Here is a 27,293-nt window from a genome sequence, read left to right as displayed (position 1 = left end):
CCCCTGCCGGCGGGGATTGGGCGACAAGGACGACGAGGAGGAGGAGGGAGAAGAAGAAGAGGTGGAGGAGGAGAGGAGGTGGTGGAAGAGGAGGAGGAAGGATGTGGCGGACCGCGCTGCTCGTCGCCTGCGGCGCGTCCGCGGCGCCGCTGTCTGCCCCGGGTAAGAGACGTGGGGGGTGGGTCAGCCGCGGCCTGGGGGTGACGAGACGAGGTGAGGGGGGGTGGTGAGGTGAGGGGGGGGGGGTGAGGTGAGGGGGGGCGAGGTGAGGGGGGGCGAGGTGAGGGGGGGCGAGGTGAGGGGGGGGTGAGGTGAGGGGGGGCGAGGTGAGGGGGGGCGAGGTGAGGGGGGGTGGTGAGGGGGGTGGGTAGGTGAGGGGGGTGGGGAGGTGAGGGGGGGCGAGGTGAGGGGGGGGCGAGGTGAGGGGGGGCGAGGTGAGGGGGGGCGAGGTGAGGGGGGGCGAGGTGAGGGGGGGCGAGGTGAGGGGGGGGGGTGAGGTGAGGGGGGGCGAGGTGAGGGGGGGCGAGGTGAGGGGGGGTGGTGAGGTGAGGGGGGTGGGGAGGTGAGGGGTGGGGAGGTGAGGGGTGAGGAGGTGAGGGGGGGGTGAGGTGAGGGGGGGCGAGGTGAGGGGGGGAGAGGTGAGGGGGGGGTGAGGTGAGGGGGGGCGAGGTGAGGGGGGGCGAGGTGAGGGGGGGCGAGGTGAGGGGGGGGTGAGGTGAAGGGGGGCGAGGTGAGGGGGGGCGAGGTGAGGGGGGTGGTGAGGTGAGGGGGGTGGGGAGGTGAGGGGTGGGGAGGTGAGGAGGTGAGGGGTGAGGAGGTGAGGGGTGAGCAGAATGTAATTGAGGGGGTGAGGAGGCAAGGTTACAGGAAGGGCGGAAGAGCTGAGGTGGTCCAGGGTGCATTGGTGAGGGTGGAGATGTCACCGTGAAGAGGTGAGGTGATCCAGGGTGCATTGGTGAGGGTGGATATGTCACTGTGAAGAGGTGAGGTGACCCAGGGTGCATTGGTGAGGGTGGAGATGTCACTGTGAAGAGGTGAGGTGACCCATGGTGCATTGGTGAGGGTGGAGATGTCACTGTGAAGAGGTGAGGTGATCCAGGGTGCATTGGTGAGGGTGGAGATGTCACTGTGAAGAGGTGAGGTGATCCAGGGTGCATTGGTGAGGGTGGAGATGTCACTGTGAAGAGGTGAGGTGATCCAGGGTGCATTGGTGAGGGTGGAGATGTCACTGTGAAGAGGTGAGGTGGTCCAGGGTGCATTGGTGAGGGTGGAGATGTCACCGTGAAGAGGTGAGGTGGTCCAGGGTGCATTGGTGAGGGTGGATATGTCACCGTGAAGAGGTGAGGTGACCCAGGGTGCATTGGTGAGAGTGGAGATGTCACCGTGAAGAGGTGAGGTCATCCAGGGTGCATTGGTGAGGGTGGAGATGTCACCGTGAAGAGGTGAGGAGATCCAGGGTGCATTGGTGAGGGTGGAGATGTCACTGTGAAGAGGTGAGGTGACTCAGGGTGCATTGGTGAGGGTGGAGGTGTCACCGTGAAGAGGTGAGGAAGATCTTACGAGGAGGAAGCGTGGTTCTCCGTGAGGATCGAATGGAGATGAATGAGGTGGCGGTGAGGCAGGTTTTGAGTGAGAACGTCGTTCAGAGGCTATGAAGTTGAAGAAGTTGACAGAGAAATTTTGGTGAAGTTCTAAGCGGGCTGTGATGAGTATGGAGTATTGGTGGTGTGGGGGAGACGAGGTCGTGGTGTGAGTTGGGTTGAGAAGGCGACGTGGGGGATGGTGGAGTGAGGGTTCAGGTGAAGGTTGAAGAGGTGTGAGGGGTGATGGGGTCGGGGGTTAGGAGGTCATGGGCGAGACGGCACGGGTTGATTGACACGTGAGTAGGTTGTGAAGTTGGCAAAGCTGTCAACCCCTTATCAGTTCCCTTACCTTATTCCAGACCAATTCAGAACTTAGTGGTCACCCCGTGCTCCTCATAAATCTCAACGTTCATCCTACAAAGTCCCATCACAAGGGCGAAACACAAACAAATAGACACAATTAGTTGTGTTGCCCGTATTGAAATTTACGCCGACGTATGGACCTGAAAACTCAACTTCCCCGTACAAGAATACGGGGTAAACCGTGTGGCTTGACGTGTAGTGTATAGTAGTTTAGTAGTGGAGTGTTTAGTAGCGTAGTGTATAGCAAACCTGTCAACCCTTTTATCCAGTGCCCTACCTTATTACAGAACAATTCAGACTTTAGTGCTCACCATGTGTCCTGAAAAATCTCAACGTTCATCCAACACAGTCCCATCACAAGGGCGAAACACAAACAAATAGACACAATTCGTTGTGTTGCCTGTATTGAAACGGCTGTACGCCGACGTATAGACATGAAAACTCAACTTCCCCGTACAAGAATACGGGATAAACCGTGCGGCTTGACACGGTGTGAGATCCTGATTTGCAGCTTTCGTGCCCGCAGGAATACATACTCTTTGGTTCTTTCGATAAAGTCACGTAGGGTATACAATAAAAATTAACCCGTAAAAACAAAGTTTTTCACTATAAATCCTTTATATGCGTGGCGGCTAGAGTCCTCTCGTCCTCTGGCTTGAGATGGCTGCCACCTATGGGTCAGATGATTGCCTGCCAGCATTAAGCAATTGGTAATTAAATATAAAAAAAAATTCCTAAAAAGTGTAAAGTTATGGAAAAAAGATTTTCACGAAAATAAATTGTCACGCACAACGAGTCTGTGTGCAAAATGTCAGCTCGATTGGATCACGGGAAGTGGGTTAAAAAACGACCGAAAGATTTGCACGGTCGTAAGCGCGCAAGCAAGCAAGCAAGTGAACTTAATATAAAGGATTTAAAAATAAATCACGACGTTTCGGGCTCATGGTCTGCCTCGGCAGCAGACCATGCTTTTCCCACCTGATGATGGACGCTTGTGTTGCGCCCGAAACATCGTGATTGATTTATTTTATACCCCACGTGACTTTACCGAAAGAACCAAGAGTATGGTGTGAGATGGTTGTGGTCAGGCTGCGAGGAGGAGGAGGAGGTGGTGGTTACTGTCACGGCATTGTGGATTATGTCATCGAATTCCGGGTCAGATCGCCAAAGTAACATGTGTGTCGTACAGCCACCTCCACCCGACACAGCCCAGTTAATAAAGTTGTCACGTGACAAACGTGTCAATTTGTTACTGCTCCAAGCACAACAACCTCGTTGTTGTTGTTGTTCGAGAGCAATACACGCACACACACACAGGCGTTTAAACAATTGTGTACGGACGTGTCGCTGGTAAGTTACGTGACAACTTCACGACATTCATTGGCCGTGCCGGGTGGAGGAAAGGCGTGCGACCACAACCCATGTTGGGACCATCCGAGCCGAAAAAAACTTGATAAGTCTGATTCGCTATAAGCGATGACTCGTGAAAGTTCTAGCGATGAAAGCACAATGTTGGTGTTGGTGCGGTTTTATGCGCGGAGCTGTCATGAGGCTGTCATGTGCTGCTCGGCAAACTCACGCGCGCACACACAAAGACAAAGACACCCCGTATAGCCTCAACAGAATGTTGGGGCAAGTTGCTGTCAGCGATTAGCGAGCACCTCTGAAAGCCGGACCGGCACGCGAGGGGGTGGTTGACCAGCTCCACGCCGGACCGCCTTTGTCTCCCCGGTGGCGATGTTTACTACACACCGCACCAGGTACTCATTTGAGGCTGAGTCGACCTAGGGGGGGGAGGCCCAGCACCGTTTCAGAGAATCGTCACTGATCGAACTCGTGTCCGCCAGGTTCGTATTGCAGCGCGCTAATCGCTGCACTACCGCTCGCCTCGCACACTCGCGAACGAAAGTCAAAAAGGTGAGGCCCGATGCAATGGGGCAAAGGTGGCTCGCACGGAGAGGGCTGTCAAAAGCAAAGTGAGTGGCCAGTGACTCTGTTCGTGTTATGGGCGAGTGGGTTAGTGAGTGGCGCGGTTTAATAGTGTCAACTCTTTATCCTACGCCACTATTATCTTACGAGGGTTTTTTCTCCCCTTCTAATTGCTGTAAAGCGCCTTGGAAGAAGGCGCTTTGCACGAGTGTGCGTGAGATAAGGGTGGCGCATTAAGTCGTGCGGTGTGTGGAGTGGCATGGTGAGTGGCATAGTTGACTGATAGGTAAATATGTAGGTGGGCATGCAGATGGCTATACAGACCGGTAGGTTTCCAAGTAATAATGGGGCAAAGGTGGCTCGCACGGAGAGGGCTGTCAAAAGCAAAGTGAGTGGCCAGTGACTCTGTTCGTGTTATGGGCGAGTGGGTTGGTGAGTGGCGCGGTTTAATAGTGTCAACTCTTTACCCTACGCCACTATTATCTTACGAGGGTTTTTTCCCCCTTCTAATTGCTGCAAAGCGCCTTGGAAGAAGGCGCTTTGCACGAGTGTGCGTGTGATAAGGGTGGCGCATTAAGTCGTGCAGTGTGTGGAGTGGTAACTGGTGCGCTGATTGGCATGGTGAGTGGCAGAGGTGTGGACTCGAGTCATGTGACTTGGACTCGAGTCAGACTCGAGTCATGAATTTGATGACTTGCGACTCGACTTGGACTTGCATAACAATGACTTTGTCCCACCTCTGAGATGTGGACTCGAGTCATGTGACTTGGACTCGAGTCAGACTCGAGTCATGAATTTGATGACTTGCGACTCGACTTGGACTTGCATAACAATGACTTTGTCCCACCTCTGGTGAGTGGCATAGTTGACTGATAGGTAAATATGTAGGTGGGCATCCAGATGGCTATTCAGACCGGTAGGTTTCCAAGTAATACAGGCAATTGGACATGCAGGTAAATATACAGTTTAGCGGGAAGCCACGTGTGTCAGCTGGCAGATAGGTGGTAGACAGATGGCATCAGTAAGGTGGACACGCAGGTACATAGGTATATAGTTATGCGGATATATACATATAAGCAGGTGGTCGTGTAGGCAGATTGGCTGCCAATGCGTCACGTGTTGCGTAGCTGACGCTACCTGCTTCCTACACCTGCAGCTCACGTGCTCGCTACCCTCCCACTCTCCCACTGCCTCACGTGAGAGGAAACTCATTAACGGGGGGGGGGGGGGGCAACACGGTCACGGACACTTTCCAGTCGGGCTGGCTTTTTCCCTATGGGGTGTGGTGTGCTGGTGATGGTATTGGGTGGTGGTGGTGGTGGCGTTTGTACAGGGAGCACAGTCGGTGCGTCTACCGGTCATCTCAGTCGGGCCACCCATTGGCACCTGAGCCGTTACCCTTGACCTCCTGTCAGCGACAGCCTTCGACACTTCACGTGGCCTCAAAGTGCACCTAGCCTGGCACAAGCGCCATGGTTACGTTGCTGCCACTTCGTGGCGAATGGCGGTTGTTGCTGCTATTGGTTCTGCTGCTGGTGGCGCTGCTGGTGGCGCTGCTGGTGGTGTTGCTGTTGGTGGTGGCGCTTCTGGTGGTGCTGGTGGTGGCGGTGCTGCTGGTGGCTCTGGTGGTGACGCTGGTGCTGGTGGTGGCGCTGCTGGTGGTGGTGCTGGTGGTGGTGGTGCTGCTGGTGGTGGTGGTGCTGCTGGTGGTGGCGCTGCTGGTGGTGGCGCTGGTGGTGGTGGTGCTGCTGGTGGTGGTGCTGCTGGTGGTGGTGGTGCTGCTGGTGGTGGTGGTGCTGCTGGTGGTGGTGGTGCTGGTGGTGGTGGTGCTGCTGGTGGTGGTGCTGCTGCTGGTGGTGGTGGTGGTGGTGGTGGTGGTGCTGCTGGTGGTGCTGCTGGTGGTGGTGGTGGTGCTGCTGGTGGTGGTGGTGCTGCTGCTGGTGGTGGTGCTGCTGGTGGTGGTGGCGCTGGTGGTGCTGCTGGTGGTGCTGGTGCTGCTGCTGGTGGTGCAGCTGGTGGTGGTGCTGCTGCTGGTGGTGGTGCTGCTGGTGGTGGTGCTGCTGGTGGTGCAGCTGCTGGTGGTGCAGCTGCTGGTGGTGGTGCTGCTGGTGGTGGTGCTGCTGGTGGTGGTGCTGCTGGTGGTGGTGCTGCTGGTGGTGGTGCTGCTGCTGGTGGTGCTGCTGGTGGCGCTGCTGGTGGTGCTGCTGGTGGCGCTGCTGGTGGTGGTGCTGGTGGTGGTGCTGCTGGTGGTGCAGCTGCTGCTGGTGGTGGCGGTGCTGCTGGTGGTGCTGCTGCTGCTGGTGGTGGTTGCTCGACTGTGCGCTGCACTGGAGGCGGCACAAGGCTCTGCTCGTCCGTCTTCGTCATGAGGGAGCCGCTCTCCCAGTTATTTTTATTCCTTCTTAGCTGGGTGCTTGGGTTACAGTGCCTCCCTTGGCGGCTGCCACACACGCATGTTACACACACACACGTACGCACGCACGCACTTGCTCGTGTTCCCTTACGTGCCAAGGTGCTAAATTTATGGAGCGCTGAGCCACATGTCGACGGGCTCCAGAGTGGCCACCCTGCTGGTCCCCCTCTTCCCTTGGAGTGAAATCCCACGGCCACGCAACAGTGACGGCCGCCCCGTCCTGCCTCCTCCGCTTACAACCAAGGGTGCCTTCTCAAAGGTTGTCCACCCCCCCCGGCAGACAGCCTGAGCCCGTCACATGCACACGGAGACGCTTACACTCGCTCAGACACGGAGACACACGGCAGAGGTCGCAACCGGGTACCCGATACCCGTACCCTACCCGATACCCGGCTACCCGTACCTGGCTGGGTACGGGTAGCCGTTTGCGACCCTGGTGCGGCCGGGTACGGGTAGGCCGTGAGTCACTGGTGAGTAACTGTTTGTCACTCATTTCCCAACGTCTTGTCTCTTCTCACAATTCAAGTTCATTGAATCAACCCACCCGCGCCTGCAACATGGCTTCATCCCAGAGGTCGCAATCAGGTACCCGATACCCATACCCTACCCGTACCCGGCAAGGTACGGGTAGGTAGGTAAGGCCGGGTACGGGTACAGGTTCTTTGCCTTTATCCCGCACACATGCGGAGGGAAAGCGTGGGGTTCTCGCTGCTATTACTGCTGTTGCTGCTACTGCCCTTGCGGGAGCTATTGCTACTTCTAACTACTACTGCTGCTTCTGCTACTGCTGCTGGTGCAGCAGGGCCTTGTTGCCTGTAGGCGCTGGGCGAGTGGGAGCACGGCGCCAGCGAGGACGTGAATTCCTACCCGTGCCGCACGGCCCTCCTCAGTGCTGCCTGTGGACGGGAGGGGCCCCTCGCATAGCTGTGGTGTCGCGTGCGGTCAAACTGGCTGTGCAGCATTACTGCACTGTGATGCATATGTTGGGAGGTTAGGGGGGGGGGTGCAGGAGCATTTGGGAGGTGACACACACACAGGGTTGTGACACTGAAGAGTGGCATAGGGTGTCTATGAAGGGTGGCACGGTTGTGTCACTGAAGGATGGTGGGTAACACGGAAGGAACAGCACTGTTGTGGGCGACATTGAATGGTGGCGCAGGGCAACAAGGAACGGTGGCAAGGTGGCACTCATGGATCGTACGGGAGTGACGTAGTTGACACAGAAAGGTGGCACCATTGTGACACTGGCGGGGGGGGGGGCGACACGTGGTGACGGTGAAGTGTGGCACAGAGGCTGGCATGAACATGAAGGGGGGGGGGGTGTGACTTGGCACGTGCTGGCCCTGTTTTTGCTACAGCGGATGCTGCGTGAATGCCCTCCCGTCTGTTTATTAGAAATAGTTTTGAGTAATTAAGCAGAGTTAATCCAAGAGTGTGCGCGCCATGCGAGTGGGTGCAGCAGGAGCGCTGGGTTGGTCTCGTGAGCTGTGTGTATGTACGGTGTGTTTGTTTGTGTGCTCTGTGTGTGTGTGCACTGTGTGTGTGTTCTGTCAGTTTAACACGTAGGCTTTCGCGACCAATATTCATAATCAAGGTTTTTGGGTTAGATCGCGTTATGTATAAATGTGTCGTAACCCTCCACCACCCGACACGGCCAATCGGCAAAAAAGTGTCACGTTGACAAAAGACAAAATAGTTCACTACTTTAGCCCACCGGTGTGTTGAACAGTGAAACCACAACATTTACAATTTTTGAGTACGACGTTTCGCTGGTAATTGCATCCAGCATCATCGAGCAATTGGCCAGAATGTGTGTTCTGTGTTCACGTGCACTGTGCATGTGTGCTGTGTGTGTCTATGTCTTTGTACTCTGGGCTCTGTTGGGCTGTGTATGTGTGCCGTGTATGACTTGTGTATATGAGCTGTGCGTGCATGTGCTGGGGTCTATGCTGTGTTTGTGTGCTGTGTGAATGTGCCTGGCACTGTTGGCTCTGGTGTTTACCTGGATGTTGTGCCCAATAAGCGCTTTTATAGAGATAAAGATATCCCTGCATAACAGATGGCCACTGTTCAGAGCGATGATGATGAGGATGATGATATTGCTGCCGCTGTAATGCGGTTAATCCGATGGCCGTGGGCCGGCACTGCCTTGAGGATTAGTCCCACGTGCTGTGCGCTGGGCTGTGTCAGCTTCTCCTCTTGCTCCCTACCTCCTCCCGAGGTCCCTCTACCTCAGAGGTCGCAATCGGGTACCCGATACCCGTACCCTACCCGATACCCGGCCGAGTACGGGTAACCGGGTATCGGGTAGTGTACGGGTACGGGTACGGGTACCCGTTTGCGACCCTGGTGCGGCCGGGTACAGGTAAGGAATCAAAACCCGTTTGCGACCTCTGCTCTACCTCCACTGGGTCCCACCAGTATATGCAACAGTTGCATCCCCATGGGTCCAGTTGAGTCCCCTTTCGTCCCTGTGCTTGCCCGCGTGTTCCCGTGCATCCCCATGTACTTCCCTGTGTGTTTCTGTGCATTCCTGTGTCTCCATGCGTCCATGTGTGTGTTTCTGCGTATGTCCTCGTGTCCTGTGTGTCTGTGTTCTGGGCGTCCCCTTGCCTCTCCGTGCATCCTGGTCTCCCACTGTGTCCCCTCGTGTCTCCCCTGTGTCCCAGGGTCCCAGGGTTGCCAGCTTTTGAGGTACCAAACAACTGGGACGAATCGTGGGCAGAAGAATATCTCGCGATAGCAGAAGAGAGGAGAGCTCTGAGCGAATGCATCGTCTTGAGTGGGGCACCGTTGTTGTTGTTGATCACGCAGCTGGCAAACATCGTGACTTGTAATGTCCCCGCGGAGACTTTGAGCTTGCCCAGGAAGGCAGCTGCCTCCTCAACACGAGGACAATCCCGGAAAAACCCCTCATGCGTCTCCCCGTGTCTCCCGCGTCTCCCCGTGTCTCGCCGTGTGTTAGGCGTGGTGCGGGCAGTGGGCTGGGCGACCTGGGCTGAACCGGCGCTGGTGCTGTCTGTGTGCGGCCTGGCCTTCCTGTGCGTCCTGCTCGTCGCCTGCTCCTGGTGCCTGCCAAGAGCCATCCCGTTTAAGGTTGGTTTCTTGCCAGCAGGCGTCTCGTAGCGGTGAGGAGCAGAGGTGGTGGTGGCTTGGTGTGTACTGATGCGTCGATTCAGCATTTTTCAATGGATTCTCGAAGTTAGTTGGTGATCTCAAGCCTGATTCACCAATGTCACTTGGTCGCGACATTCTCTCGGCCACCAGCTTGGAACTCGACGTGGCCTCTACAGATCCGCTGTCAGCTCGGTTCACCCATCTGGTTGGACGGTCTTCATCGACCTGATGATGACGACGACGATCAATGATCCACACCAAAAAAAAACATCACTTCAATCTGGTTGTCCACTTGATTTGGCGAAATTCCATCTCTGAGAATTAAAATATCGGTTCGACCGTCACGCGATGAACCACACTCTGAAATGCAGAGCGGGTGGGGGTGGGCTGCTCCCCACTGAGTGTTGACCAGAAGTCGCTTGAACTGATCTCAGAGGTAGTTCTGTGATATCCCCTTCCGTGGGCCGCTTCCTGGAGGGAGTTGCACTTCTCCCCCAGAGGTTTCCGAATTGATTGTTGGTCCCGTGGATTCGATCGCGCCATCAGGGTAACATTGGGAGAAACAGGAGAGTCCTGGATTTGAAGCTTTCGTGACTGCAAGGATTCATACTCTTAGGTGTTTTCGGTAAAGTCACCATGTAGGTAAAAAAATAAAATAATAAATCACGACGTTTCGGAGGCAACACAAGTTTCCGACATCAGGTGGAACACAAGTCTCCGTCATCAGGTGGGACCTGATGACGGAGACTTGTGTTGCCTCCGAAACGTCGTGATTTATTATTTTATTTTATTCCCATTATTACTTTTATTAACTTTTAATTGTATTTTTTACCTACGTGACTTTACCGAAAACACCTAAGAGTAGGAGGGTCCTGCTACATTCGGTGTTAATTTTCAGATGTTTTCATCCAATTAATGACGAGTGTTCATCATCATTATTATTATACATGTGGCAGGAAACCGGAATACCCGTAGAAAACCCACGCCTTGCGCGAGGGTGCAACGCTTTATCCCCGTACCGATGAACACACCTGTGGATACTTCAGCCGGGTCGACACCTGAGGCAACCAGTTGCCCAAGTCGGTCGCACGCAACCTAATCGCTTCTGTGTGGACCTCTCTGCAACCGGTTGCGAGCAGTTGCACACCCAGCTGTAAACACTCTCGTGTCCGGCAGATCTCTCTGCTGCTCAGCGGTTTGCAGCGACGGATTCCATCGCCATGCAACGAATTACCACCCATGGCTGTGCTCCCCTGCACCTTCGATTAGCACGTACGCTGCAAAAGAAATTCAACGTATCTACACACACACACGCGCGTGTGCGTGCGCGCGTGCGTGCGTGCGCAGGAGTTTGAGGACCCACTGGCAGACGAGTTTGGCGCCGATGATTTCATTCCACCCGGAGAGGACACCCCCTCGCACCACGCAGCCCCCTCGCCGCCCCCGGGTCTCCTGCTGGAGCCGACGACGGTGGCCGACGTGTACACGCTGCCCCGGCACCACGACCAGCAGCACCACGACGGTAGCGTACGGCGCCGCGTGAGCCGTGCGGCACACGAGCGAGCCAGACCTGCGCTTGTCTGTGCATGTGGGTGTCTGCGTGCGTGCGTGCGTGCGTGCGTGCGTATACACGTGCGTGTGTACGGGTGTGGTGGTGCTGGCCACCCACCCCCTTGTGTGCCGTGCTGGCCTTCATAGGTGCTACAGCACTTTCCCCAATGGTCTGTTACAGGCTATACTGTGGATCTTTGTTTTTCTCTGTGCCTCTTGTGTAGGGAGCGGTGGCGCAGCAGTTAGCGCGCTGCGCTGCGAAAATCGGCGACCCCAGTTCAATTCCCGCTCATGGCCAACAACAGTGACGATTATCTGAATGGGTCCCCTGGGCCCACCCCGAGATCAACTCAGCCTCAAATGAGTAGCTGGTTTGGTGTGTAAACACGCCACTAGGGAGACAAAGCTGGCCAGGCATGGTTCTGACCACACCACCCTTCAATATGCCGCTCCGGCCTTTGTAGGCTCTCGCGAACAGCACTTGCCACAACAGCCAGCGAGGACTACATGGGCGATCTTTGTCTTTGTGTGCTGCAGGTGGTCACACAGCGGCTACCGTCAACCGGCAGAACATCAGCTACCTGCAGGAGCTCGGCAGGGGCTGGTTCGGCCAGGTGAGGCCTCCCAGCCCAACCCAGACCACGTGGTGGTCTGGGTGTGCTCTGTGTGTGCTGTGTGCTGTGTATGTGCTGTGTGTGACCTGTATGCTATGTGTGTGCTGTGTGTGTGCTGTGTGTGACCTGTACACTATGTGTGTGCTGTGTATGTGCTGTGTGTGACTTGTACGCTATGTGTGTGCTGTTTGCTGTGTATGTGCTGTGTGTGGCCTGTACGCTATGTGTGTGCTGTGTGCTGTAGATGCATGTATGCTGAACTTCTTTCGCGCCGTACGTAGCCGACCATGCCAATCGGAGGTGTGGGTGCTGTGTGTGGCATGTGTGCTGTGTGTGGTACGTGCTGTGTTCTGCGTGCTGTGCGTTGGTTGCGCGCTGTGTGTGTGTGTTGTATGCAATGTATGAATGGCGTTTGACTTAAATGAACAGGGGTCTACGCAGTGAAATGATAATGAAGTTTCTAATGGAGGGAATTTGTGTGTGTGTGTGTGTCGGGCGTGTCACTTTTAGGGGCGTGTCACTTTTGGTGGCGTGTCACTCTTAGGGGTGTGTCACTCTTAGGGGTGTGTCACTATGATTGGTCTTTCACTCTTAGGGGCGTGTCACTCTTAGGGGTGTGTCACTCTTAGAGGCGTGTCACTCTTAGGGGTGTGTCACTATGATTGGTCTTTCACTCTTAGGGGCGTGTCACTCTTAGGGGCGTGTCACTCTTAGGGGTGTGTCACTCTTAGGGGCGTGTCACTTTTAGAGGTGTGTCACTATGATTGGTGTTTCACTCTTAGGGGCGTGTCACTCTTAGGGGTGTGTCACTATGATTGGTCTTTCACTCTTAGGGACGTGTCACTCTTAGGGGTGTGTCACTCTTAGAGGCGTGTCACTCTTAGGGGTGTGTCACTATGATTGGTGTTTCACTCTTAGTGGCGTGTCACTCTTAGGGGTGTGTCACTATGATTGGTGTTTCACTCTTAGGGGCGTGTCACTCTTAAGGGTGTGTCACTCTTAGAGGCGTGTCACTCTTAAGGTTGTGTCACTCTTAGAGGCGTGTCACTATGAGGGGTGTTTCACTATGAGGGGCGTGTCACTTTTAGGGGCGTGTCACTGAGGGGCGTTTCCTTATGAGGGGTGTGCCCTTATGAGGGGTGTGCTGTGTGTGTAGGTGTTGCTGGTAGAGGTGTCTGACTGTGAGGGTTCTGTGTGTGTGTAGGTGTTGCTGGGTGAGGTGTGTGTGTGTGACTGTGCGTGTGTGACTGTGTGTGTGTGTAGGTGTTGCTGGGTGAGGTGTGTGACTGTGTGTGACTGTGTGACTGTGTGTGTGTGTGACTGTGTGTGACTGTGTGTGTGACTGTGTGTGTGACTGTGTGTGTCTGTGACTGTGTGTGACTGTGTGTGTGTGACTGTGTGTGTGACTGTGTGTGTGTAGGTGTTGCTGGGTGAGGTGTGTGACTGTGTGTGTGTGACTGTGTGTGTGTGTAGGTGTGTGACTGTGTGTGTGTGTGGCTCTATGTGTGTGTGACTCTGTGTGTGTGTGTGACTCTGTGTGTGTGTGTAGGTGTTGCTGGGTGAGGTGTGTGACAGTGTGTGTGACTGTGTGTGTGTGTGTGACTGTGTGTGTGTGTGTGTAGGTGTTGCTGGGTGAGGTTTGTGACTGTGTGTGTGTGTGACTGTGTGTGTGTAGGTGTGTGACTGTGTGTGTGACTGTGTGTGTGACTGTGTGTGTGTGTGACTGTGTGCGTGTGTGACTGTGTGTGTGTGTGTGTGACTGTGTGTGTGTGTTTGACTGTGTGTGTGACTGTGTGTGTGTGTGACTGTGTGTGTGTGACTGTGTGACTGTGTGTGTGTGTGACTGTGTGTGTGTGTGACTGTGTGTGTGTGTGTGACTGTGTGTGTGACTGTGTGACTGTGTGTGTAGGTGTTGCTGGGTGAGGTGTGCTCACAGCCGGGGGTCGGCCCTGTTGCCGTGCGTCAGCTGGAGCCTTCTGCCCGTCTCTCCGAGCAGACCCGCTTCCTACACGAAGTGCAGCCCTACAGGTGGCGCCCGCTCACCCTCACTCACCCCTCACTCACCCCTCACTCACCCCTCACTCACCCCTCAACTCACCCCTCACTCACCCCTCAACTCACCCCTCAACTCACCCCCGCTCACCCCCGCTCACTCTCGCTCACCCCCGCTCATCCCCGCTCATCCCCGCTCACCCTCACTCACCCCTCAACTCACCCCTCAACTCACCCCCGCTCACCCCCGCTCACTCTCACTCACCCCCGCTCATCCCCGCTCATCCCCGCTCATCCTCACTCACCCCTCAACTCACCCCCGCTCACCCTCACTCACCCCTCAACTCACCCCCGCTCACCCTCACTCACCCCTCAACTCACCCCCGCTCACCCTCTCTCACCCCTCACTCACCTCTCACTCACCCCTCACTCACCCCTCAACTCACCCCTCACTCACCCCTCAACTCACCCCTCAACTCACCCCCCGCTCACCCCCGCTCACTCTCGCTCACCCCCGCTCATCCCCGCTCATCCCCGCTCACCCTCACTCACCCCTCAACTCACCCCTCAACTCAGCCCCGCTCACCCCCGCTCACTCTCACTCACCCCCGCTCATCCCCGCTCATCCCCGCTCACCCTCACTCACCCCTCAACTCACCCCCGCTCACCCTCACTCACCCCTCAACTCACCCCCGCTCACCCTCACTCACCCCTCAACTCACCCCCGCTCACCCTCACTCACCCCTCAACTCACCCCTCAACTCACCCGTCAACTCACCCCCGCTCATCCCCGCTCACCCCCGCTCACCCTCACTCACCCCTCAGCTCACCCCTCAACTCACCCGTCAACTCACCCCCACTCATCCCTGCTCACCCCTCAACTCATCCCTCAACTCACCCCCGCTCACCCTCACTCACCCCTCAACTCACCCCCGCTCACCCTCACTCACCCCTCAACTCACCCGTCAACTCACCCCCGATCATCCCCGCTCACCCCTCAACTCATCCCTCAACTCACCCCCGCTCACCCTCACTCACCCTCACTCACCCCTCAACTCACCCCCGCTCACCCCCGCTCACCCCCGCTCACCCTCGCTCACCCCTGCTCACCCCCGCTCATCCCCGCTCACCCCCGCTCACCCCCGCTCACCCTCACTCAACCCCGCTCACCCCTGCTCATCCCCGCTCACCCTCACTCACCCCTCAACTCACCCCCGCTCGTCCCCGCTCACCCTCACTCACCCCTCAACTCACCCCCGCTCATCCCCGCTCACCCTCACTCACCCCTCAACTCACCCCCGCTCATCCCCGCTCACCCTCACTCACCCCTCAACTCACCCCCGCTCATCCCCGCTCACCCTCACTCACCCCTCAACTCACCCCCGCTCGTCCCCGCTCACCCTCAATCACCCCTCAACTCACCCCCGCTCATCCCCGCTCACCCTCACTCACCCCTCAACTCACCCCCGCTCATCCCCGCTCACCCTCACTCACCCCCGCTCACCCCCGCTCGTCCCCGCTCACCCTCACTCACCCCTCAACTCACCCCTGCTCATCCCCGCTCACCCTCACTCACCCCCGCTCACCCCCGCTCGTCCCCGCTCACCCTCACTCACCCCTCAACTCACCCCTCAACTCACCCCCGCTCACCCTCACTCACCCTCATCGACTTCCGCTCGTTGCCGCTCACACCGCGCTCGCTCGCTCCCGTTCAATCTCCGCCCGCCCCTGCTCACCCACCTCACTCGATCCCACTCCTCCCATGCTCACCCCCACTCACCCCCCCCCCCCCCAACCTCGCTTACCCCGCACACTCGCTGCGAGCGAGGATGACGCTTCCGAGAAAAGTGCACGGCCCCACACTCCATTTCACTTCGAGAAATGACTCCTGTGTGCTGCTCCCCCCCCTCCCCCCCCCCCGTGCTCCTCCCCCGTGCCCCCATGCCCCCCCCCCCCCCCCGTGCCCAGGGCGGTGAGGCACGAGCATGTGCAGCGCTGCGTGTGCGTGTGCACCGAGGCCGTGCCGCTGCTCGCGATCATGGAGTTCTGCCCCATGGTGAGAGACCGCACCGCACCATCGCCACCACCACCACACCGCCGCCGCCGTGTACACCGGTGCGGTTAGGGCGCGTTGTTAGGGAAGTGGACGGTGAGCGTGAGGGGGCGGGAGAGATGGTGAGGTTGATGGTCAGGGTGCGGTGACGGTGACGGCGATTGTGACAGTGCTGGGGTAGTTGAGAGTGCGGTGAGGGTGAGATTGTCGGTGATTGAACCGCTGCGTGTGCGTGGGCTAATGAGTACCTGGAGCATTGTGTCAACATCGCCACTGGGGAGACAAAGGCGGCCGGGCGTGGTGATGGCCACCCACCCCCTCGTGTGCCACAGTGCCGGCCTTGATAGGCGTTGCTCGCCAACAGCACTTGCCCCAAACGGTCCATTGAAAGCCACGCGGGGGACCTTTGCCTGCGTTTGCGTGTGCGCGCAGGGGGACGTCAAGGCGTACCTGGCGGCACGGGCCGGAGCCGGTGGGACCGGCGAAACTGAGCGGTGCCGCATGGCCCGGCAGGTGGCGGCTGGGCTGGCTCACCTGCACCAGCAGGGCTTCGTGCACCGGTACGGTGACGGCCGCGCTGTCAACCCCCCCCACTCCTCCTCCTCCTCCTCCACACCTGCGCAGCGCAAAACGTCACGGCCGTGCGGTTTGCTTCCCATGGGAACAACCGTCGCTGCGCTTGTTGTTGTGCTGTTGGGTCGTGCTGTACGGTGTGACGCTGTATCACCGCGTTGCAATGAATCCGCGTGCAGGGACCTCGCCCTCAGGAACTGCCTGCTGAGCACCGACCTCACGGTGAAGATCGGCGACTACGGCATCGGTCCTGACAAACACCCGGTACGTCCACACACGACCCCCGCCACCAACGAGTGAGCGGGTGGGTGGCTGAGCGGTTGAGAGAGTGAGCGAGCGAGTGAGAGAGTGAGCGAGTGGGTGGCTGAGTGAAAGAGTGGGTGAGTGCCTGAGGGAGAGGGTGAGTGAGTGAGATAGAGGGTGAGTGAGTGGGCGGCTTAGAGAGAGGGTGAGAGGTTCTGACAGGGAGTGATTGATTGAGTGAGTGAGTGAGTGAGATGTGGAGTGGTTGAGTGACAAGTTGAGTGGGTGTGTGTGTGCGAGAGAGGTTGAGGGAGTGAAAGTCTTCGAGTCAGTGAATAAGTGAGTGTGTAAGCGAGTGAGAGGTTGAGTGAGTGAAAGGGTGAGTGAGAGGTTCAGACCGTGTGTGATTGGGTAGGTGAGAGAGAAGTTGAGTGGCCAGGTGAGTTTTTGAGTGGTTGGGTGGGTGAGAGGTTGAGCAAATCGTAATCTCACGGTTTCTAAATCAAAATAAATAATAAAAATGATGAAAATGATAATAGAAATAAATGATAATAGAAATTTATTTAGATTTTTACCTACGTGACTTTACCGAACAAACCTAAGAGTATGAATCCTTGCAGTCACGAAAGCTTCAAATCTAGAATCACGATTTCATGCCTCATGTCCTCCCTACGACCCCATTCCCCGTGTCCACCCCGCGACCCCTTGACCCCGCGACCCCTTGACCCCCGCGACCCGTAGGACGACTATGTGGATCTGGGAGTGGGCGACCCCGTGGCCGTGCGTTGGCTCGCCCCGGAGCTGCTTCTCAACCTCAACGCTCAACCCCGCGCCGCCCCACAGAGCGCCCCTGGGAACGTGTGGTGAGTCTCTCGCCTCTCGCCGCACCCGCTCACCACCCGTGCGCTCACCGCTGTTCACTCCCCAACCCCAGCGAGTCCGGTTTGTAAACCATTTTCTCACTCACCACTGACGCTCACCACCCGTGCGCTCACCGCTGTTCACTCCCCAACCCCAGCGAGTCCGGTTTGTAAACCATTTTCTCACACATCGCTATCGCTCACCACCTCCTATGCTCACCACTGACGCTCACCACCTCCTGTGCTCACCACTGACGCTCACCACTGACGCTCACCACTGACGCTCACCACCTGTGCCCGGCACCGACGCTTACCACCAACGCTCGCCTGAGAGCCGGACTGGTACTCCTGAGGTCAGCCGCCCAGAAAATACCCAGCAGGCAACATCCAGCGTCCCTTTTCACATTGGCGATGGCTGCGTGACGTGTCCCTGACCGCTGTACTGCCCTGCGTGCCGCGCCGTGCAGGGCGCTGGGAGTGACGCTGTGGGAGCTGCTCGAGTCCGGCGCTCGTCCCTACGGCTCCGTCTCCGACGCGGACGTGCTCTCGGCTCTCGCTCGCGACTCCCTGCCGCGCCTCCCGCGACCCGCACTGCGCTCCGCCAACACCGAGCAGTGGTACGGTCCGATTTGCGGCAGTGGGTTGTGATTTTCGTTGGTGCGGTCCGATTGCGGTTGTATGGTCCGATTGCATTGGTAGTTAAGTTTGTGGCTACAATGCTTAGAAGTTCGTCGCAATGAATGAAAGGGGGGGGGGGTCATCTCTCACTCGGACGCCTTCACAGCCGCACCGAGACCTCCCCGATGCAGCACAAATCAAGATTGTGGCTTTGCAGCTGTTTTTAATATGAACAAATAAAAAAATGTCATCTTCGTTAGGCAATTCACGTTGAAATAATCATCGTATTAAAACAAAATTTAAACACGAAACAATTGAGATAAATTTTCGATTTAAAGCTTTCGTGACCCCAGGGATTCATCGTCTTGGTTCTTTCGGTAAAGTCACGTAGAAGAAAAACAACAAAACAACAAAAATAAAACATAATAAAATTATTCCCACGACGTTTCGGCCACAACGCGCTCTTCGCCCCTCCATCCCAGCATAAATAGTCGCTCCAAGCCTGGGGCGTGCCATTCAGACTCTGTCTACTCGACAGACCTGTTCTCCACCTGAAGACGGCTGATTGCGTTGTGGCCGAAACGTCGTGAGAATAATTTTATTATGTTTTATTTTTGTTGTTTTGTTGTTTTCCTTCTACGTGACTTTGCCGAAAGAACCAAGACGATGCGTTGGTACGTTCCGATTGCGTTGTTACGGTCCATTTTGTAGTGGTTCTGTCCAGCTGCTTGCAGTGGCACTGACTATCTGCTTGTGGTGGTCTGGCCCATTTGCAGTCGTACAATCCACGTGCAGTGGTATGATCCACTTTCAGTGATCAGCTTTGGCTGCCTGCGGAAGGATGGTCTGCTCCCCTATAGCGGTACGATCATATAGAGGCACAGTCCTATAGTGGTACGGTCCTAGAACAGTACAGTCCTTGAGTTTTTTTTTTATCCTATAGAGGCGCGGTCCTATAGTGGCGTGGTCCTATCGTGGAACTGTCCTATATAGGTACGTTCCTATAGCAGTATGGTCCTATCGCGATACGGTTCTATAGCTGGTGCCAATGGTGAGTGAGTGGTGCCGGCTGGTGCCGATGGTGAGTGAGTGGTGCCGGCTGGTGCCGATGGTGAGTGAGTGGTGCCGATGGTGAGTGAGTGGTGCCGGCTGGTGCCGATGGTGAGTGAGTGGTGCCGACTGGTGCCGATGGTGAGTGAGTGGTGCCGGCTGGTGCCGATGGTGAGTGAGTGGTGCCGATGGTGAGTGAGTGGTGCTGATGATGAGTGAGTGGTGCCGGCTGGTGCCGATGGTGAGTGAGTGGTGCTGGCTGATGCTGATGGTGAGTGAGTGGTGCCGACTGGTGCCAATGGTGAGTGAGTGGTGTTGGCTGGTGCCGATGGAGAGTGAGTGGTGCGGGCTGGTGCCGATGGTGAGTGAGTGGTGCCGATGATGAGTGAGTGGTGTTGGCTGGTGCCGATGGTGAGTGAGTGGTGCCGGCTGGTGCCGATGGTGAGTGAGTGGTGCCGGCTGGTGCCGATGGTGAGTGAGTGGTGCCGATGATGAGTGAGTGGTGTTGGCTGGTGCCGATGGTGAGTGAGTGGTGCCGATGGTGAGTGGCTGGTGCCGATGGTGAGTGGCTGGTGCCGATGGTGAGTGAGTGGTGCCGGCTGGTGCCGATGGTGAGTGAGTGGTGCTGATGGTGAGTGAGTGGTGCCGGCTGGTGCCGATGGTGAGTGAGTGGTGCCGGCTGGTGCCGATGGTGAGTGAGTGGTGCTGATGGTGAGTGAGTGGTGCCGGCTGGTGCCGATGGTGAGTGAGTGGTGCTGATGGTGAGTGAGTGGTGCCGGCTGGTGCTGATGGTGAGTGAGTGGTGCCGGCTGGTGCCGATGGTGAGTGAGTGGTGCCGGCTGGTGCCGATGGTGAGTGAGTGGTGCCGATGGTGAGTGAGTGGTGCCGACTGGTGCCGATGGTGAGTGAGTGGTGCTGATGGTGAGTGAGTGGTGCTGATGGTGAGTGAGTGGTGCCGGCTGGTGCCGATGGTGAGTGAGTGGTGCTGATGGTGAGTGAGTGGTGCCGGCTGGTGCTGATGGTGAGTGAGTGGTGCCGGCTGGTGCCGATGGTGAGTGAGTGGTGCCGGCTGGTGCCGATGGTGAGTGAGTGGTGCTGATGGTGAGTGAGTGGTGCCGACTGGTGCCGATGGTGAGTGAGTGGTGCCGGCTGGTGCCGATGGTGAGTGAGTGGTGCTGATGGTGAGTGAGTGGTGCCGACTGGTGCCGATGGTGAGTGAGTGGTGCCGACTGGTGCCGATGGTGAGTGAGTGGTGCCGGCTGGTGCCGATGGTGAGTGAGTGGTGCCGATGATGAGTGAGTGGTGCTGATGGTGAGTGAGTGGTGCCGGCTGGTGCCGATGGTGAGTGAGTGGTGCCGGCTGGTGCCGATGGTGAGTGAGTGGTGCCGATGATGAGTGAGTGGTGTTGGCTGGTGCCGATGGTGAGTGAGTGGTGCCGATGATGAGTGAGTGGTGCTGATGGTGAGTGAGTGGTGCCGACTGGTGCCGATGGTGAGTGAGTGGTGCCGATGATGAGTGAGTGGTGCCGATGGTGAGTGGCTGGTGCCGATGGTGAGTGAGTGGTGCCGATGATGAGTGAGTGGTGCCGATGGTGAGTGGCTGGTGCCGATGGTGAGTGAGTGGTGCCGATGGTGAGTGGCTGGTGCCGATGGTGAGTGGCTGGTGCCGATGGTGAGTGAGTGGTGCCGATGGTGAGTGGCTGGTGTTGGCTGGTGCCGATGGTGAGTGAGTGGTGCCGGCTGGTGCCGATGGTGAGTGAGTGGTGCCGATGGTGAGTGGCTGGTGCCGATGGTGAGTGAGTGGTGCCGATGGTGAGTGAGTGGTGCTGATGGTGAGTGAGTGGTGCCGGCTGGTGCCGATGGTGAGTGAGTGGTGCCGATGGTGAGTGGCTGGTGCCGATGGTGAGTGAGTGGTGCTGATGGTGAGTGGCTGGTGTTGGCTGGTGCCGATGGTGAGTGAGTGGTGCCGGCTGGTGCCGATGGTGAGTGAGTGGTGCTGATGGTGAGTGAGTGGTGCCGGCTGGTGCCGATGGTGAGTGGCTGGTGCTGATGGTGAGTGAGTGGTGCCGATGGTGAGTGAATGGTGCTGATGGTGAGTGAATGGTGCCGATGGTGAGTGGCTGGTGCTGATGGTGAGTGAGTGGTGCCGATGGTGAGTGAATGGTGCTGATGGTGAGTGAATGGTGCCGATGGTGAGTGAATGGTGCCGATGGTGAGTGAATGGTGCTGATGGTGAGTGAGTGGTGCTGATGGTGAGTGAGTGGTTCCGGCTGGTGCCGATGGTGAGTGAGTGGTGCTGATGGTGAGTGAGTGGTGCTGATGGTGAGTGAGTGGTTCCGGCTGGTGCCGATGGTGAGTGAGTGGTGCTGATGGTGAGTGAGTGGTGCTGATGGTGAGTGAGTGGTGCCGGCTGGTGCCGATGGTGAGTGAGTGGTGCCGATGGTGAGTGAATGGTGCCGATGGTGAGTGAATGGTGCTGATGGTGAGTGAGTGGTGCTGATGGTGAGTGAGTGGTGCCGATGGTGAGTGAATGGTGCTGATGGTGAGTGAATGGTGCCGATGGTGAGTGAGTGGTGCTGATGGTGAGTGAGTGGTGCCGATGGTGAGTGAATGGTGCTGATGGTGAGTGAATGGTGCCGATGGTGAGTGAATGGTGCCGATGGTGAGTGAGTGGTGCTGATGGTGAGTGAGTGGTGCCGGCTGGTGCCGATGGTGAGTGAATGGTGCCGATGGTGAGTGAATGGTGCCGATGGTGAGTGAATGGTGCTGATGGTGAGTGAGTGGTGCCGATGGTGAGTGAATGGTGCTGATGGTGAGTGAATGGTGCCGATGGTGAGTGAGTGGTGCCGATGGTGAGTGAGTGGTGCTGATGGTGAGTGAATGGTGCCGATGGTGAGTGAATGGTGCTGATGGTGAGTGAGTGGTGCCGATGGTGAGTGAGTGGTGCTGATGGTGAGTGAGTGGTGCTGATGGTGAGTGAATGGTGCCGATGGTGAGTGAATGGTGCTGATGGTGAGTGAGTGGTGCTGATGGTGAGTGAGTGGTGCTGATGGTGAGTGAGTGGTGCTGATGGTGAGTGAGTGGTGCCGATGGTGAGTGAGTGGTGCCGATGGTGAGTGAGTGGTGCCGATGGTGAGTGAATGGTGCTGATGGTGAGTGAGTGGTGCCGATGGTGAGTGAATGGTGCCGATGGTGAGTGAGTGGTGCCGATGGTGAGTGAATGGTGCTGATGGTGAGTGAATGGTGCTGATGGTGAGTGAGTGGTGCCGATGGTGAGTGAGTGGTGCCGATGGTGAGTGAGTGGTGCCGATGGTGAGTGAATGGTGCTGATGGTGAGTGAATGGTGCTGATGGTGAGTGAGTGGTGCCGATGGTGAGTGAGTGGTGCCGATGGTGAGTGAGTGGTGCTGATGGTGAGTGAATGGTGCCGATGGTGAGTGAATGGTGCTGATGGTGAGTGAGTGGTGCTGATGGTGAGTGAGTGGTGCTGATGGTGAGTGAGTGGTGCCGATGGTGAGTGAGTGGTGCTGATGGTGAGTGAGTGGTGCTGATGGTGAGTGAATGGTGCCGATGGTGAGTGGCTGGTGCTGATGGTGAGTGAGTGGTGCTGATGGTGAGTGAGTGGTGCCGATGGTGAGTGAGTGGTGCTGATGGTGAGTGAGTGGTGCTGATGGTGAGTGAATGGTGCCGATGGTGAGTGGCTGGTGCTGATGGTGAGTGAGTGGTGCTGATGGTGAGTGAGTGGTGCCGATGGTGAGTGAGTGGTGCCGATGGTGAGTGAGTGGTGCTGATGGTGAGTGAATGGTGCTGATGGTGAGTGAGTGGTGCCGATGGTGAGTGAATGGTGCTGATGGTGAGTGAATGGTGCCGATGGTGAGTGAGTGGTGCTGATGGTGAGTGAGTGGTGCCGATGGTGAGTGAGTGGTGCCGATGGTGAGTGAGTGGTGCCGATGGTGAGTGAATGGTGCTGATGGTGAGTGAATGGTGCCGATGGTGAGTGAATGGTGCTGATGGTGAGTGAATGGTGCCGATGGTGAGTGAATGGTGCTGATGGTGAGTGAATGGTGCCGATGGTGAGTGAGTGGTGCTGATGGTGAGTGAGTGGTGCTGATGGTGAGTGAGTGGTGCTGATGGTGAGTGAGTGGTGCCGGCTGGTGCCGATGGTGAGTGAGTGGTGCCGATGGTGAGTGAGTGGTGCCGATGGTGAGTGAGTGGTGCTGATGGTGAGTGAGTGGTGCCGGCTGGTGCCGATGGTGAGTGAATGGTGCCGATGGTGAGTGGCTGGTGCCGATGGTGAGTGAGTGGTGCTGATGGTGAGTGAGTGGTGCCGATGGTGAGTGAGTGGTGCTGATGGTGAGTGAGTGGTGCCGGCTGGTGCCGATGGTGAGTGAGTGGTGCCGATGGTGAGTGAGTGGTGCTGATGGTGAGTGAGTGGTGCCGATGGTGAGTGAGTGGTGCTGATGGTGAGTGAGTGGTGCTGATGGTGAGTGAGTGGTGCCGATGGTGAGTGAGTGGTGCCGATGGTGAGTGAGTGGTGCCGATGGTGAGTGAGTGGTGCCGATGGTGAGTGAGTGGTGCCGATGGTGAGTGAGTGGTGCTGATGGTGAGTGAGTGGTGCTGATGGTGAGTGAGTGGTGCCGATGGTGAGTGAGTGGTGCCGATGGTGAGTGAGTGGTGCCGATGGTGAGTGAGTGGTGCTGATGGTGAGTGAGTGGTGCCGATGGTGAGTGAGTGGTGCTGATGGTGAGTGAGTGGTGCCGATGGTGAGTGAATGGTGCTGATGGTGAGTGAGTGGTGCCGGCTGGTGCCGATGGTGAGTGAGTGGTGCTGATGGTGAGTGAGTGGTGCCGGCTGGTGCCGATGGTGAGTGAGTGGTGCCGGCTGGTGCCGATGGTGAGTGAATGGTGCCGAGGGTGAGTGGCTGGTGCTGATGGTGAGTGAGTGGTGCTGATGGTGAGTGAGTGGTGCCGGCTGGTGCCGATGGTGAGTGAGTGGTGCCGGCTGGTGCCGATGGTGAGTGAATGGTGCCGAGGGTGAGTGAGCGGTGCCGGCTGGTGCCGATGGAGAGTGAGTGGTGCCGATGGTGAGTGAGTGGTGCCGATGATGAGTGAGTGGTGTTGGCTGGTGCCGATGGTGAGTGAGTGGTGCCGGCTGGTGCCGATGGTGAGTGAGTGGTGCTGATGGTGAGTGAGTGGTGCTGATGGTGAGTGAGTGGTTCCGGCTGGTGCCGATGGTGAGTGAGTGGTGCTGATGGTGAGTGAGTGGTGCTGATGGTGAGTGAGTGGTTCCGGCTGGTGCCGATGGTGAGTGAGTGGTGCTGATGGTGAGTGAGTGGTTCCGGCTGGTGCCGATGGTGAGTGAGTGGTGCTGATGGTGAGTGAGCGGTGCCGGCTGGTGCCGATGGTGAGTGAGTGGTGCCGATGGTGAGTTGAGTGGTGTCGATGGTGAGTGAGTGGTGCCGGCTGGTGCCGATGCCGCCCCCCCCGGCAGGTACGAGGTGCTGCTCTTCTGCTGGCTGGGCAAGGAGCAGCGCCCGTCTGCTAGCGAGGTGCACCAGCTGCTCGCGCACCTTCAGGGGGACAAGCAGCAGCAGCAGCAGCAGGAAGAGGAGGAGGAGGAACACCGGGAGCTCTTGCAGCAAGCGGCACTGCTTGAAGCACAGCCCCAGCAGCAGCAGCAGCCGCAGCAGCAGCAGCAGCAGCCGCAGCAGCCGCAGCAGAGCAGCTTCGAGGAGCGGTGGAACGCGCTGGCGCCGCCACCGCCGCAACTGCCGGGAGGCCTCGAGCAGCAGCCCGACCTGGCCGGCCTCACCGCGTATTTCCCGCCATCGCCCGCCGTCACCCGCCGTCGCCGCCGCCGGCGCCGGGTTGGGTTCTGCCTTCCCTCTGCTGCAGCCGATCGGGGGGAGAGCGTTGCCGCAGGGCGCCGCGTGCGAGCGGCCCGGCGCCCTGGAGGCGAGCTGGTGGGAGCCGCCGCCCGTAGGTGCCGCCGCCGGCGCCACCGCCACCGCCGGAGGAGGAAACCCGTTCCTGGAGCGGCTGGAGCTGGAGCCGGGTCCGGAGCGACGGGTCTCACCGGACCCCGTGCCGGCCGTGCCCGGCGGCACGAGAGCGGTGACCCTGGGCGGTTCACACCTCGGCGAGTCCAGTACCGACCCCGGCTTGAACGGCGCCTTGTGGGATCACGCGGCCGGTGCCGGCGGCGGCGGTGGTGGCACCAGTGGTGCGGCGCGGGACCCACTGCTGGGGCTGCTCACCACCGATCGGCTGCAGGACAACTACTACTACCTGAAGAACACGGCGCTCATCAAAGAGTCGGCGCGATCGGCGCAAGCTGGAGGGGGGGCAGAGGCCTCGCTGTGGGGGGGGAGGGGAGAACGCTCCGGCAGGGTTGGCCGCTTCGACCGGCACGGCCAGTCCACCCGACTCGACTGGCTCGATGCAGCCACGCAGCGTGGCTAGCCCACCTGACTCAGCGCGTCCATCCAATTCAACGAGTCCACCCTCGGCCAGCCTGCATGGCTCAACCACCGTGGCTGGCATATCCACTCTGCCAGACAAGACACAGCCCAGCTCAATCAGTCATCCTGACTCTACCTCCATGGCTGACTCACTTTTGCTTGACTCAACAGACCCACCTAACTCAATCAGTCCACCTAACTCAACCTCCATGGATGACTCACTTTTGCTCGACTCAACAGACCCACGGAACTCACCCTGTCCACCTGACTCAACCACCATCAATGACTCACTTTTGATCGACTCAACAGACCCACCGAACTCACCCAGTCATCCTCACTCAACCCCCATCAATGACTCACTTTTGATTGACTCAACAGACCCACGGAACTCATCCAGTCCACCTCACTCAACCACCATGAATGACTCACTTTTGCTCGATTCAACAGACCCACCTAACTCAACCAGTCATCCTGACTCAACCTCCATGGCTGACTCACTTTTGCTTGAGTCAACAGACCCCCGGAACTCACCCAGTCATCCTCACTCAACCCCCATCAATGACTCACTTTTGCTCGACTCAACAGACCCACGGAACTCACCCAGTCATCCTCACTCAACCTCCATGGCTGACTCACTTTTGCTTGACTCAACATATCCACCAAACTCAACCAGTCCACCTCACTCAACCTCCATGGCTGACTCACTTTTGGTTGACTCAACAGACCCACGGAACTCACCCAGTCATCCTGACTCAACCACCATGGCTGACTTAGCCCCTCTCGCTGACTCAACTTATCCACCCCGATCAACCAGTCCACTGGGTCCACTCCCTCTGGTCGACTCGCCCAACTCAACCGTTGTCCCTCGCTCAACCCATCCACCGGAATCCTCCCACCTTCCGGAGTCATCCCTTCCCACGGAATCGACCAGTCCGCCCGACTGGAACGTTCTTAGTCACTCAGCCAGTCCATCGCACTCCACCCCTCCTACCGCTCCCACACGTCCACCCGACTCAACCGCTCTGCTTGAACCGACCCTTCCCTCGGAGTCGGTCACTCCGGCCGATGTAACCTGTCCACACATCTCGACCCATCCACCCAAGTCCACCCCTGTGCCAACCACTCTCGCAGAGTCGGCCGCACGGACCAACTCAACCTCTCCGCCTGAATCTACTCTCCGCCCAGCCTCATCCGTTCCCGCTGCATCAGTCACTCTCGCAGAGTCGACCCCCCGGACCAACTCAACCGTTCCACCCGAGTCCACCCCTCCACCTGCCTCCTCCTTTCCCTCCGCATCAAGCACCCCCACGGAGTCCACCACCCCACCCATCAACTCGACCCCTCCTCCACCCTCCTCCACCCCGCCGGTTGACCCGACCCCACCAACCAACGGGGTGCGGGTGGGGAGGGAGGTCCTCTTGCCGAGTCGCCCGCCACCTCCGCCGCCCGCCACGGTCGTGCCCCCCCACGTGACCCACCACGTGACCCACCACGTGACCCCCCACGTGACCCAGGAGGAGCTCAACACCAACAACAACAACCGGTGGAGTGGCGGTGGCGGCGGCGTCGGAGCTCTGCCCGCACCGCCGCCCAACAACGACTGGAGCCTGTTGCCGGACCTGGCGCCACCGTCGCCGCTCACGTCGCCCAGCGTCGGCGACCCGAGCGACGAGCCCGGCGAGGCCGGCGAGGGAGAGGGCAAGTTGGCGGCGATGGTGCCGCCGGGCGTGGCTTTCCAGCGGCAGCAGCTCGTCGTGTGCCGGGCGCTGCTGCAGGCGGACGAGGAGGCCGGCGTGCGCAAGTCGCTGTACCGGGACTCGGCGTACTTCTCCGACCTGGAGCTGGACAAGCACGGCGGGGGCGGGGGGGGCGCGGA

At 58.1% G+C, this 27,293-nt stretch overlaps 1 protein-coding gene across 1 annotated transcript; it reads left to right on the top strand.

Moving 5' to 3' along the window:
• Positions 1-25,756, top strand: LOC144735926 (uncharacterized). The gene is made up of 11 exons (XM_078618504.1): positions 1-162; positions 9,254-9,384; positions 10,753-10,927; positions 11,494-11,570; positions 13,480-13,598; positions 15,531-15,618; positions 16,048-16,175; positions 16,368-16,452; positions 17,173-17,294; positions 17,759-17,908; positions 24,448-25,756. The coding sequence occupies exons 1-11, from the start codon at positions 102-104 to the stop codon at positions 25,712-25,714; spliced, it is 2,403 nt and encodes an 800-aa protein (XP_078474630.1). The 5' UTR covers positions 1-101; the 3' UTR covers positions 25,715-25,756.
• Positions 25,757-27,293: the final 1,537 nt, after the last annotated feature.

Source organism: Lampetra planeri, chromosome 58, assembly GCF_965212315.1.
Source record: "Lampetra planeri chromosome 58, kcLamPlan1.2.h2, whole genome shotgun sequence".
NCBI classification, from domain to species: domain Eukaryota; kingdom Metazoa; phylum Chordata; class Hyperoartia; order Petromyzontiformes; family Petromyzontidae; genus Lampetra; species Lampetra planeri.
This window is presented reverse-complemented; position numbering and strand designations above follow the sequence as displayed.

Excerpts from the sequence above, each read along its gene's own strand:
- LOC144735926 (XM_078618504.1), top strand. The coding sequence starts at position 102 with ATGTGGCGGACCGCGCTGCTCGTCGCCTGCGGCGCGTCCGCGGCGCCG. Across the intron at positions 9,385-10,752 it reads CAAGAGCCATCCCGTTTAAG|GAGTTTGAGGACCCACTGGC; the intron begins GTTGGTTTCTTG and ends GTGCGTGCGCAG. Across the intron at positions 16,453-17,172 it reads TCGGTCCTGACAAACACCCG|GACGACTATGTGGATCTGGG; the intron begins GTACGTCCACAC and ends CGCGACCCGTAG.